Source organism: Mus caroli, unplaced genomic scaffold, assembly GCF_978045245.1.
Source record: "Mus caroli unplaced genomic scaffold, Mus_caroli_1 scaffold_8, whole genome shotgun sequence".
Taxonomy (NCBI): Eukaryota; Metazoa; Chordata; class Mammalia; order Rodentia; family Muridae; genus Mus; species Mus caroli.
The window spans coordinates 34,334,972-34,349,221 of record NW_028227263.1 but is presented as its reverse complement, the minus strand read 5'-3'; the positions used below and the strand labels follow the sequence as shown (position 1 = coordinate 34,349,221).

The following is a 14,250-nucleotide window of genomic DNA, read 5'->3' as shown; positions in this document are numbered from 1 at the left end:
TTCCAAGTTACAGACCATCATTTCAGGGAGCTCAAGGCAGAAATGCAAGCAGCTCATCACATCACATCACCAGACAAGAGGGAATAGAAAATAGTCTACACTTATTTTTTTTTTTTGCTTTCATCATGATTTCTCCTGTTTCATAGAGTTTAGGACTCTGTGCCTAAGGAATGAAGCTTCCCACAATGGACTTGCTACTTGATATGTCTTCCTTCATAAGTTAACAATCAAGACAAATTCACCATGGACCGACTTGTCCTACATAATTAATTCCTCAAGTGAAACTCTCTTCCCAGGTAATTCTAGGTTGGGTCAAGTTGGCTGTTAAAAATGACACAGGGTCTCTCACTTCTTCTACATGGAATTCACCACGTGTTCTAGGAGGTTTACCAGCAACCCTCAAGAATCCACCTGTCTCTACCTCCCCAGTGTTATGATTGGAAACACACACCACCATAGCAGATTTTTTGATGTAGTTACTGGGGAATAGGATTCAGGTCCTCATACACTGTACCAACTTAGTCTTTACCTAACCCATACAGATTTCTTAGCCTAGTAAGGCTTAGCATTCTCCCACATAAAATGGTAACAACTGCTTGAAAGTGTCATGAGAATCAAGCTGTACAGAGAGCATACATGTGGCCCCAGCACACAGCAAGGTGCTATCTGCAGTTCATCAGCTCAAGGGCAGCAACACCAACAGTACTGCCCAACTGTCCAGCTGTCATACCCCAGTTTGCTGATTGTAGTCCCCTCCTCCCTTAGGATTGCATGCTCTACAGGGTCCTGTTACTTGATTCCTTCTCTGCTACCAACCCATTCCATCCCTACTCTTTCTTGCTCTAGACTTGGGCTTCTGAGGTTCGAATGTGAATCTGTCTCAGTTGCTTTCATTCAGGGTTGTAGAAAATAGTTCAGTCCTCTAAAGACCAACTTCTGATGTCCCAACCCCAGTGCCTAACATAACTGTCAACCCAAAATCCAGAGTACCCTAGTCCCTGGGATGGAGGTACATAGTCCCATAGAGGGCACTTGGAGGTAAAAGACTCAGAAATGTATGAAGATCTGCCAGCAAGAGTCAGGAAGTAGCCACTGCCCAGTGCTCTTCCCTGAGCTACCTTGGAGGCAGGCTATAGAATTGGTTGTCTTGGCAACTGGCAGGCTTGGTGCTGTAAGCCTTTTACTCATTTCCACAGCACACCTTAGGGCAGGCACTTGCCCTTAGATTCCTCTATGGCCACTGTTTGGAAATAACAAACAGTGAGTGAGGAAGAAATGCAGAGAGTCTGTTTCTGCAGCACAGGGAGGCAAGGGCAGGAATTCCACTGCCCTCACTGTCCTCAAGTGGCCACTGCCTCAACTCTTCATGGCTCTCCTTCCGAAACACTGCCATACTCATTGTTTTTCAGTAACCTTCCCCAACCTCATCTCTCTATCTTTTTCTTCCCCAGGAACAAAGGATTCCTTGATCTCTTCTCAACTTCAGTTTTTGATATGCTGCTATTTGACTCATGTCTAATCAAATGCACAGACATCCAATGTGCAGGGTGAAGACTTTTGATACATATGTGTTCCTCTGGTTTGACTTTTTATTTTTTTGTCCCTGCCTATTTTGGGGTTCAGTGGCAAAAAAAATGAAGAGTTTAGACATTAGAGACAGAAGAAGGCCCATATTGAAGACCTCACATCTGTTACGTCAGTCAATGCCAATGAGAAACCAGCTAATCAGAAATGAGGTGTCTTCCCTCCTGAGCCAACAGCTCTTTCCAACCCAGAGAGGGAGTAAGGAAGCCATTGCCCAGACCTCAAGCCTCACACATGATTGAGTGATGATACCCTTTAGTAATGTGCTGTCTCCTTTAGTGGCCCGCTGGCCTGCTATGCTCCCCGAGAGTTTGATTTCCTGTGCAGATACTGGGAAAGAAAGTCTCTCTCGGCAGAGGAGGCAGAGGAAACCTCTGCCCTTTTTTGTGTTTTTGTCTTTCCTTCCTTCCAGGAAACATCAGAGATAGTAAAGGGAATCTCCCTGGAGGTACCACCTGCCAGGCCACCTTCTTGCCATAGAGGCCAGAGAAGGCAAGGCTTCCATGGGCTATCCAAGAAGCCATCAGAATGGCTCTTCCCCAAGGGCACTAGGAAATCCTCAGCAAGTGCTCCAGCAAACCACTCTACCCTGTACTGGCTCTTGTCTGGACTCCCCCTTCAGAGTGCTCCAGGAGGTTGGCCCGTCTTCTGCTATTCTAGTGTTTGGTAGAAACTCCATGCTCAATAAATGTTCGTTGAATGAAGAAATTCGTGAAACCCAGGGACCAACTAAATAGACTCTCATTTTGATTGTACTTTGTTCTGAGCACAGGCAGACAACAAGGGTTGGATTACATCTTTTATCCCCTAGGGACCAGCTGGAGGCAATGCAAGGGAGAGGCAGGGCCAGGAATGCATACCACACAGGAAGTCTCTTTGGAGACAGGTGCTGTAGCCAATGAATCACTCTGAGCATTGGTAATGGGTTGCTTTTCACTCAGTTTTTCCAAAATGTAGATGCAGACCTTGCTCTCTCTAAAACTGGTCAGCCAACATTTAATGCTGTGGAAGGCTGTCCTTCTAGCCCCACAACAATTGTCACCTTACAGCAGTAGAGCACAGCAGTTACCTGGTCAATTTCTATTGCCAGATTGCTCAGCTTCCCACTTCAGCTCTGACTCTAAGGAGGATGTTGGGCAACTCATGCAGTCTCTCTGTGCCTCAGTTCCCTCCTCTCTGCCATGGATACTCGGTAACCAAGCTTCCTCCAGCAAAGGGGTTGTAGGAGTCCAGATCTCATGTAATCATCACCAAACAATTACCTACAAATGAGTGTGATGTACTACAGATGCTTGACAGTGTAGACTGATAGAGAATGGAACTGCTGGAAGGATGCTTTCTGAACGTGTTACAGAAAGCACCAATCTCTGGCAGCCTTATTCTCCTTAAGCTCTCCTTGCACAAAGTGGTCCACCAATAACTGTCTGTCTTGGCCATAGGTCTGGCATGAGTGAAAGCCAGTCAAGTTCATGTGCATAAGAAGCCTCCCGTGCTAAATGCACCTGCAAAGAGCCCTCTCTGAAGATAGAAGACCAATGCTCAATGCCTCTGTTGGTGACTTGGCTTTTCTGGATGATCTTATCTTCCATGGAAGGTGTGTGAGGTCCACAAACTGTACAGCCCAGTGGAGAGGTATGAGCCTTTTCTTGTGATGATGTCCTGGAGAAACTGTAGGATGCTGCTCATCCAGGGTCCCCTATAGACCTCCTCTGGCAAATCCCTCTAGAAAGGACAGCATGAATAATGTTTCTTTGGTCTTCGGTCTTCTTGAGTTTCATGTGTTTTGCAAATTGTATCTTGTATCTTGGGTATTATAAGTTTCTGGGCTAATATCCACGTATCAGTGAGTACATAGCATGTGAGTTTTTTTGTGATTGGGTTACCTCACTCAGGATGATACCCTCCATGCCCATCCATTTGCCTAGGAATTTCATAAATTCATTCTTTTTAATAGCTGAGTAGTACTCCATTGTGTAAATGTACCACATTTTCTGTATCTATTCCTCTGTTGAGGGACATCTGGGTTCTTTCCAGCTTCTGGCTATTATAAATAAGGCTGCTACAAACATAGTGGAGCATGTGCCCTTCTTATGGGAATTGGGAACAAAACACCCATGGAAGGAGTTACAGAGACAAACTTTGGAGCTGAGATGAAAGGATGGACCATCTAGAGACTGCCACATCCAGGGATCCATCCCATAATCAGCTTCCAAACGCTGACACCATTGCATACAGCAGCAAGATTTTGCTGAAAGGACCCTAATATAGCTGTTTGTTGTGAGGCTATGCCAGTGCCTGGCAAACACAGAAGTGGATGCTCACAGTCAGCTATTGGATGGAACACAGGGCCCCCAATGAAGGAGCTAGAGAAAATACCCAAGGAGCTAAAGGAATCTGCAACCCTATAGGTGGAACAACAATATGAACTAACCAGTACCCCCCGGAGCTCGTGTTTCTAGCTGCATATGTAGCAGACCTACTCGACCATCATTGGGAAGAGAGACCCCTTGGTCTTGCAAACTTTATATGCCTCAGTACAGGGGAATTCCAGGGCCAAGAAATGGGAGTGAGGGGGGGAGAGTAGGGGGAGGGTATGGGGGACTTTTGGGATAGCATTTGAAATATAAATGAAGAAAATATATAATTTTAAAAAATTAAAAAAAAAGAATAGTGTTTCTCTCAGGAGAATGTTTGGGATTGTGGGCCAGCTCTGAAAAGCACTATACTATGTTTAATCAAACTAAACATAGCTGAGGGATGAATTGTAGCCAGGATGTGGCACCCAGATGTGGGTCAAAGTTCAGTTGGAGTAGTTATCCATCTCTGGGAGCCCAGGGTTCATTCTTGCCCCTTGATTTACTTGGCTCAGAGTAGAGTCCCCCTCTCCCTGTCCCTCTTCTTACTGTTATCCATAGGGCATGTCACCATGAAACAGCTGCGTTTTTTTCCTAGCTTACTCTCTGGAAGGCAGGCTCTGTGGAGGCTGGCCTCCAGGCCTTTTTGGCCATGTTCTCTCCCTTCATTGCTGTAAATTACATGATAAGATCATGAGGGCAGAGGAGATGGCACAGTCAATAAGGGGTTTGCCATAAATGTGAGCATCCATGTTTGATCTCCAGCTTCCATATACTGAAGCCAGGCAGAGCATGGGACATGTGTATTCTCAGAGCCAATGTAACAGAGGCAGGAGGATTCCTGGGGCTTGCTAGCTGGTTACCCTTGCCTCCTAGCCCATAGGCAAGGCTGTGCCCCTGCCTCAAAAACATAATGAAGGAAGAACTCAAGGAACGATATCTAAGGTTGACCTATGACCTCCCTATCTACCCATATATACATTATTATGTATGCACATGTGCATGCATGTGCACACACACACATACACACACACACAACTTCACAAACCATCTTTAAGTGCACACACACACACACACACACACACACAAACTTCTTCTTGGTAGGTCCCCAGTTCTTAGATGACTATAGCCCAGCCATCTTCTCCTCAGGCCAGAGACAACTATACTTGATTATACAGTATTCAGTAAGTGCTCAGTGAATGTTGATAAAGCTGAGCTTAAGTCCTCTGTCTAAGACAGTGATTCTCAACCTTTCTAATGCTGAGACCCCTTAATGCAGTTCCTCATGTTGTGGTGACTCCCAATCATAAAATTACTTTTGTTGTTACTTCATAACTAATCTTGCTACTGTTTCAAATCATAATGTAAATACCTGTGTTTTCCAATGGTCTTAGGCAACCCCTGAGAAAGGGTCATTTAATCACTAAAGGTGTCACAACCCATAGGTTGAGAATTGCCCCTTTAAGAAGCCATAACTTCTAAGCTCAGCTACAAGATCTTTCCAGAAAATCCCAAAGAGAATCTCACTCTGGTTTGTACCTTTAAGGAACATTTAAAAATGAGGAAGAGGAAGGGGAGGAGGAAGGTTTGGGGAGCTCACAAAAGTTAATGAGATTTCCTAACTGTGGTGCATGCGAAGTTTTAATAATTATGGATAATAAAGACTGCCTGAACCTTAAAGAAATATCCTTGTTTAACAAAATGAAAAGCCAAGACAGACCTCTCTGCTGGGTGTAATGACTTGTTCACCCTGGAAGACTGATATATTAAAAAAAAAAAAAACTAATTTAAGGGGAAAAAAGTTAGAGCTAATTGGTTTAAAATGACAGATTAGTGGGTCTGCTAGATGGCTCTGGTGCCCTTAAGGGATAATTTGGATTATTAATCCCCAAAATCTCTAATGGAAGGAAGTTGTCCCCCTATTCAGCAGAGGGGAAATGCAGGGCCCCCTCCCAGTTCTCGCTCTGTTCCCAGCATCGTGAGGACCCACGCCCACATAAACAAGAGCCTGGCCACTGACTGCTCACCCACTGGGTCTGAGGTCTGGCAGGGGCCGGTCGAGGGGTAGCCGGTCACTGAGGTAGGCGTTGTAGCCGTAGTACTGGAACTGCTTCAGGGCCACACGCCGGCCTTCGGGGCTGAGCTCCTGACCCCAGTGTGCAAACAGGGAGGAGTCCGTGAAGGGCTCGGCCTCTGCCTCCTCAGGCTTGGCAGGAGCCTCTGGAGAAAGAAGGGACAAGGAGTCAGTGGGTCAGAGTGCAACCCTGTATACACCAAACCCAATCCCTTTCCCTTCCTCACACAAGCCTTCCACGATGACTGAGGAGAGTGGAATTTTCATGGTTCTCAAAGATTTATTCACCCATGAATCTATGGTGTCATCCATCCAATAAGCATCACATTCAGGGATATAGAAATGTACCCAGCAGAGGCTGCCAAGAAGTTGATGGTTGTGAGCCTGACATGCCATGGCTCCAACACAGAACTGCAGCCTTTTCCAGTCTGTCTCTGCCAAGAATACTGGCCCAGTCTCCTATGTGAGCCTCTGCTTCTTCCCCAGTCTACACTCCAGCACCTACAGTCAGTCCTGCTCCAGCCTACATCCAGACCCTAGCTCTCTTTGCCCACCCATACATGGGACATTCAGACACAGGTGACAGCCATCTGCCATACATCTTGGAACTTCTTCCCGGACTCCTGGTGGCCTCAGGAAGGCAGCCTGCTCCAGGTTCAAAGGCTGATCGGGGTTTTCCAGCATCCTCGCAAGCCTTCTCACCTGGAATACTAGTCTTTTTGGATTTGTATGGTCAGAGATTCAGATTCTGTTCCACCACATACCAGCTGCAAGGCCACAGTAAGCACCAGCCTCCTGAAACCAACACCTTCCAAACAGAGATCACAGAGATCTGAGACCTGTGAGCATTGCATATAACCCATGAGACACTTAGGTGAGTCTGTCTCCCAGAGAGACACAATGAGAAGGAGGAAGAAGGAGGGTTTTTTTCAATCCCTCTTTGGTATCAAGTCACAGACCTAGCACAGCTGATGGGCCAAGACTTAAACTGGTGTCCTGGGGCAGATTGTCACGAAAAACCACTTAATGTAGTAACAGTAGGCAAAGATGTCCATCCCACTGTCCACTATGTCTTGAACATATGAGGTAGAGCCTGGGGCTAGATGGAGACCTGAGGACGCAGGCATAAGGACCAGGAGAGGCAGCTATAGGGCACCTGGTGGGTACTCTCAGCTACCTCTATGTAGCTAGTAGGTACATAACATGCTTAAAGTCACAGGATGGAGACAAGGCCAGGGTCTTCAGGTCTTCCAGGTCAGGGCACTTAGTGCTCCAAACAGACACCTCCTCTTGAGTCACCAAGTCTACTAAGAGTTGACCTGGGAGGAGGGACTTTGCCTGGCTACAGAGGGTGGCACCAAGCTCCCAGGCTCTCAGAACACACCAGAGGGCTTCAGAGACAGGAAACTGGCATGGCTAGAAGTGTTCCCCAGTTGTCACAGAGTGAAAGGAACTTAGGGAGCCTGTGCTAGGTGATGCTGGAGCAAGAGCAAGAGATGCGAGAGATGCATACAGTCAGAGGAACTCTTAGTCGCCCACTAGACTCCCAGAGAGTTAGCTTGAGTAACCTCTCCTTGAGGGGCGCCGACCACCCACTGGGTTGGAGGTATAACTCATTAACATTAGCCAAAAAAAAACCCAACAAAAAACCACTTACTACTCTCATGAGTCAGGGCTCTTTCCTAAGCATGCCCCCACATGACCCTTAATCTCAACTGACCGTCTTCAGAGAGAGACATAAAGACCACTAGATACATATCTGGGGTCATAAGGAAGACCATGGAAGTGCTGGGAGGCCTGCTCCTACCCTCACAGTTAATCCCCTTCTTTCCCCTCCCCCTGCATTTTATGACCTGTGGGTAACAGCAGGCTGGGACCCATAGGACAAGGTGAGTCATCATCTCATTACCAGGTTTTGTTTGTTTGCTTGCATGCTTTTTAAGAAACACAAAAGAAAACCCAGATCCATCAAGACAGTTAGGATCTACTGAGGGGCATGGTATGACTGATGCACACATTTCTAAGGGGTTTCAGGATATGGAATCAAGTCCAGTCACAGAATGTTCCACTCCAGAATGGGGTGCACCTGAGCATTCTCCCCACGAGGCCTGCCTGCGTGATCTTGAAGGTCTTCGTTATCTCTGTAAAGATGGATGACTTATTCACTCCAATGGGGGGCAGTAAAATCTAAATCAGTGAGCCAACTGAATCATATAATATTTAAAAGAAATGGAGTTTTATTGCTCTCAAATGCCTAAATGGATATTACCAAGTAAAATGAGATCAGTTAATGAAAAAATTATGATTCACAATTAGGCCTGTGCTGCATAATAATGTATTACAAACAGATTGAAGACAGAGGTTACAGCACTGTGTCCCTACCTTGTCACTTGGTATGGGTACAAATGATCGGGACCGTGAAGCCAGCATGCTCTTAAAGACGAAGTAGGGGCCTGGATGAGGGAGTAGTGATTCAGTTGATGAAGTGCTTGTTCTGCAAGCATGAGGGCTTGAATTTGATCCTGGTTTCTAAAGAGAACCAGGGTTGGTGGTGTGTACTGGAGAGGCAGAGACAGGCAGACCCTTGGTGCTCACTGCCCTGGCAATTTGGACTACCTAATCAGTTCCAGCCTACTGAGGGACTGTTTCAAACATACAAGGTAGATGGCACCTAAGGAGCAACACCCAACATTGTCATCTGGTCACCACACATGTGAAGGCACACCTGCACATACACACACCCCATGTGTGCACACATATACACACACAAGAGGAGCTAAAGAACCTAGGGAAGCAATATTTGTTTCACTCTTTATATTAAATATTAAGTTAGCATACAACATAGTGTGCTACATATTGACATTTTGTACATATATATCAGTCTACTTTGTTATTTATCCTCCTCCCCAAGTGCCCTCCTCCATCACACCTGCCCCCCTGCCTCTTGTTGGATTCCTGCCTCCACCAACAATCCACTGGTCTTTTGTGACACATGTATTCCAGGACCTTCTTCCCTCCCAAGATCACTTCTTCCTTTCCCATGGCCCCTTTCATGTCCTGAACATGCACATCACATATAAATTTAGGTCCAGACCCAGCATTTAAGAGGAACATGCCACATTTGTCTTTCTGAGTTTGGCTTATTTCACTTAACCTTGAGTTCCATCCACTTTCTTAAATGTGTTGTGATTTCATTGTTCTTTATGGTTGCATAAAATTCCAGTGTGTGTGTGTGTGTAATGTGTGTGTGTGTGTGTGTGTGTGTTTGTGCGTGCACGCTTTATGTCCACATGTGTTCAGTCTATCAAATGAGTGAACAGAGCAGTAGCAAAAAATCCTTGGAGGAGTCAGAAGGCTACTGCTTGCCTGCTAGGAATTTCCAGAATCTTTCTGGGGCAAAAGGGAAGTGGAGCCTGCTGGCAGGTAGGGGTGTGTAGCAGGGAAGACCATGAAGGGGCTTGTGTGTGGTCAGTTCTTATCTAGTACACAAACCAGTGACTATGTACCTGTATAACACACTTCTCAGGTGGCTCCATGGAATTTGGTCACTGCTAGACAATCACCCCTAGATCATAGGGTGGCCTGGTAGGTCTCTTGTGCCTGAGAATCATCTAATGTTTCCAGAACAGGACACTTTATAGAGTTGTTACAGTGGAAACATGGAGACAGTGCCCGAAGGAGGCTGTGTCTCTTCTTTCTCTTCTGTCCCTACCTCCTTCCGCCTCTACATTCTTTTCTCCTCTTCCCTCTTTTCCTCCTCTCCCCCATCTCTTCTGCCCCCTCCCTTCTTCCCTCACCCTAAAGAGTTCAGAAGCAAAAGGAACCCAATAATGACTTCTAAAATTCTTCCTCCCAGAAGGTAGGTACAGAGGGCAAAATGGTAGGCAAATCCAGTGTCTAAAGAAAATTGAGCCAAGTTATCTTTGGGGAGTGTTCTATCAAACTATAGTCAGCAAGGCCTGGGGAATGCAAGCTAGGCACCCTCTTTCCTTCCTGGCCCCAGCTCTTTATTGTGACATCTGTCCTTTCTGAGTCTCCTCAGTCCCCCAGGTGCTTGCTACAGGGCCCTCAACAGCTCCTGGAGGAGGACTCCCTGGGGGGACACTAGTCACCTACTGAAGGTGCTATTAATGTGTCTGTACATGGCATTCTGCACATTAATGGGAACTGAAAATGACCTGGGGCTCATGTTTGACATTTCCAGGGACCCAAGGACCTGTCATCCCTGCTTATATCTCCAGAATGTCCTTTTGAGTCAGCATCTACCAGCTCCATCTTGGCTAGGATCACCCAGAGGAGCCACTGGTGACTGCTTCCCTCTGATGCTGGGATTCAGAATTCTCTGAGTCCTGCATACTAAAGCTACTGAACCTCTTCATCAATTAAAAAAAAGCTATTATTTTTAATTTAATGTATTTGTATATGTGTTTAAAATATGCATCCACGTGTGTGTATGTGAACATGAGTGTATGTGGAGGCCATTGGAAGACTTTAGGTGTTCTGCTATCTGTCTGCCCAACCCCCTTGAGACAGGGTCTCTCACTGAACTTGGATCTAAGCTTATGGCTGGCTAGCCCCAGCAGTTCCATCCCTGCCTCTCACAGTGCTGAGGCCATTAGTATGTATGACCATGAACGATTTCTTTTGTGGGTTCTGGGGGGGGGGTCTGAACTCAGGTCTTCATGTTTGCACAACAAGCATTCTTATCCCCTGAGCCATCTCCTCAGCCCACAACACGCACTGAAACAGCTTTATTCTGTGTTAAGCCAGCTGTTGAATAATAAAATATAAAGATGAGACAGACATGTTCTCTGTGCTCGTGGGACTTAGTGAAAGGGTAACATGGAAAATGTGATCAGTGCTCTGCTGAGAGTATATAACATGCCATCAGGTCCCTGGAGGAGAAGTGGGGGATGGGAACAGTTTCCAAGATGTGAAAGTACTTGGGTTAGAGCACAAAGAGCAAGGGAAACCCACAGGATCCCTTCAGGAAAGAATCCAGAGGAGGGCACAGCAAGAGCCAAGAAGAATAAAGAAAGCATGGTGCTGAGCTGAGGGCCTGGGACAGATGCTTCACCATATGCAACCCAAAAGCAGATAGTGGGATGCTGCGTTGGACACTAAGGAGCTTGGTGCAGAGCTTCCTCCCTCCCTCTTGAGCACAGCCCTATCTGCATGTTGTGCACCAGGACCCACTTAGGCAGCTACTCAGTGGACCTATGCTCTTGTGGACCAACTGGTAAGCTGTAGGCATACCTTCACAGGGTAAAGAGTTGATGCTCAGATTCCCTGTGGATGTCCTTCCTCTCCCCACTGCTTTGGGCTCTTTCTCAGAAGCCTTCAGACTTCTTGGCCAAGCAGTGATTTGGATATATACCTGGCCTAGCTGGGAGCCCCTGGGTCCTGCTCTATGCTAAGCCAGCCCCTCTGTAGTATGGTTAGAGCCAGTGGCTCTGCAGGATCTTGGCAAGTTTGTACATTGCCGGCTTGCTTCGTGAGACAGGGTTTTACCAGGCAGCCCTGGGCAGCCTGACACTCCAGATCCTCCTGCCTCCGCCTTCCAAATGCTGGGGTTCTAGACATGGACCATCACACACAATAGCAAGCACATTTTGAGGACCACTCTGCTCCTCCAATCCCTTCACACGCAGGCCTCTGTAAACAGAACGGCAGGGTTATGGAGTAGTTTCTCAGCTCATCAGTACATCCATGGTAAGGCCATTTCCTCATTGTATATGTCCTGTTTTCTAGAATGTTCCAGATGTTACAGCACATCAAGGATACTATATAAGAGCTACAACCTCAGAGCCTACCACCCACAAAGAAGAGTGGAGTCTTGCAGAGCCATCCTAACCACCTCCACATTGGTTCTATGAGGCAAGAGAGAAGTGGGGAAGGGGAGCTTGCAAGGCTTTGAACCTAGGATAATCTGACAAGCACTGAGAACACAGGTGGAGGCCCTGCTGAGCCTTGTAAAGCTGGCTTTGCAGGGAGGTCCTGGCTCAGGACAGAGTGACAAGATTGGATCTCTGAGTGGTGTGATGCATACCTTGAAGAGATGCCCAGCCCTGACCTCTTCTGCTTGTACCTTTTCTTTAAGATTGCATCCCTGAAGACCCTCAGGGTGGGAAGCCAAGACATTTTCCTGCTCTTGCCATAGCTGGAAGAGGAAATTCAGAGGCAGGTTTCTGGAGAGGTTGCAAAAGAGCTTGTAGCCCAAACCTCCTCTAAAGCAGAACTCAATACTCATCTCTGCTGGCCTAGGGGTCACAGTACATAACTGCTGCTGAAGGTCAGAGTGGTTTGGGGTTGGACACTGTAGCTGAAGAGGCAGACAACGCTACCACGTGGGATGTGACTTACACCAAGTGCACACCGGTTGCCACCCAGACTGGACTGCATGCTCTCATTCCTTGTGGTTTTGCTCCATGATTGGTGTCTCTCTCACAAGCAGAGCAGACACTACTATGGCTCTGAGAGCCAGTGAGCAGTGGCCAGCTATGCCCAGAGGCCAAATTCATTGCTATTTCTATTCATTTTCAGACCCTGTTTAGAGTTGTGGCCTTTGGGGCCTTGGTGACAAGATCCAGACTCAGGAGCAACAAGTAGCCAAAATTCTGAGGACATACTTCCCCAGACATCGAGTCCTTGTGTCTGAAGCTCAGCTGGAGGACACATGATGCTGTCTCCTCTTTCTTCCCCTAGACATCTCTTGAGACCCCTCTCTCTGTCCTCCTGAGCCTGCTGTTCACAACACCTGAGCAAGACCTAAAGACCACTCAAGTCTCTGTTTATTTCCCTTGCGAATGGGAGCTACATGCCAAGGTGCTGTGACCCCAGATTTCAGAAAAATGAAACCTGGGGCTGGAGAGGTGGTGGCTCAGTAGTTAGGAACACATGTTGATTTTTCCAGAAGGCTCAAGTTCGGTTCCCAGCATCTATATTAAGGGGCTCACAAATGTCTCTAACGCCAGCTCCAGGAGATCTGATGCCCTCTTCTGTGAGCACACATGTGACATATGCTCACACAGACACATTAACACCACCCCCACCCTTATAGGTGAACACGAAGCATCAGATAAAAGCAAAGATGACACTGGGCATCTTGGGTATAAATCTTAAAGCAGGTTTTCTTTACAACTTTCCTGAGATAAAATCTACATACCACAATTTCATCCTGCTTAATGTCTAATTCAGTGATTTTTTTTTTAAGAAAATGTCTTCCTTAGTTCCTAAGATGCCTCTGTGCATGCCTTATTTGGAATTAAAAAGCAAGGGGATAATTGAATGTCCAGAAACAAACAAACAGCTCAGCAGCTTTCAGGGAAGTCCTATGTGCTGCCTTCCTGCCAGCAACAATTGACCAGTTTTCCTTAAGAACCTTGATGCTGGGCCTTTCCAGGGAAACCCAGACTGGGTTTATAGTTCTTTACAGCACCACCCATGAGCTGGACTTCATGAGCTACCCAAGGAGAAGTAACATGTGTGGTCAATGTCTACTGTGTAGCATCCCTGTTCCATAGCCCCAGCCTGGGATGCAGTCTTCTCTCCCTCCTCCTAACACCCAGACTCCAGGGTCAACTCCTAGCCTTGTCCTGGTCCTAGATGAAGCAAGGTTTTGAAACCTGTAGCTATAAGATCTCACATTCCTTAGCCTAGAATTCTTGAAATGGCATGTGGTCTCACTGAACTATGATCAAGGTGTAGACAGGCCTTTTCTCCCTGGGGGCTCTGAGAGAATCTATTTCCTACTTTTTCCAGACTCTCTGGGTTCCAAGCCTGTGGCTTATACTCCTTCCTCAGAGCAGCAAGGCTTCATCAGCACAACACACTGGCCTCCTCTGCTTTCTGCTTCTCCACTCCATCAGAACCCTACAGTCATCGGGAATGTGGTCTGCTCAGGTTGCTTCCAAGTTTAAGGTCAGCTGGATTAAGCACTACACTTTCATCTGCAGCCTGACTTCTCCTTTTCATTGAGACTGGGATATCCATAAATTTCAGGTCGATTTCTGGATGGCCATTATTCAGCTGACAGTCAGAGCTCAGCTGCTTGGCCCTCACCTCCCTCCACTATAGAAAGGAGATTTGAAGACTTGTCCCAGGAGAGCATTGAGGCAAGGAGCTCTAGATGAGTCCATTGCTTCCTCCACCCTGATATCTACACTGACTGCCCAGCGCAGTTGGCCAGGAGTTAGGCAGGGCTGCTGTCTGCAGGTAGGATGAGGTAGAGAAATCTGA

At 46.8% G+C, this 14,250-nt stretch overlaps 1 protein-coding gene across 1 annotated transcript in view; it reads right to left on the bottom strand.

Annotated features, from left to right (window-relative positions):
- The window catches only part of Galnt18 (polypeptide N-acetylgalactosaminyltransferase 18), a 318,219-nt gene that overhangs the window by 145,963 nt on the left and 158,006 nt on the right, over positions 1-14,250 (bottom strand). The window contains exon 2 of the mRNA XM_021167493.3: positions 5,966-6,158. Within this exon, the coding sequence (XP_021023152.1) occupies positions 5,966-6,158 (193 nt within the window). The remainder of the gene's footprint in view (positions 1-5,965; positions 6,159-14,250) is intronic.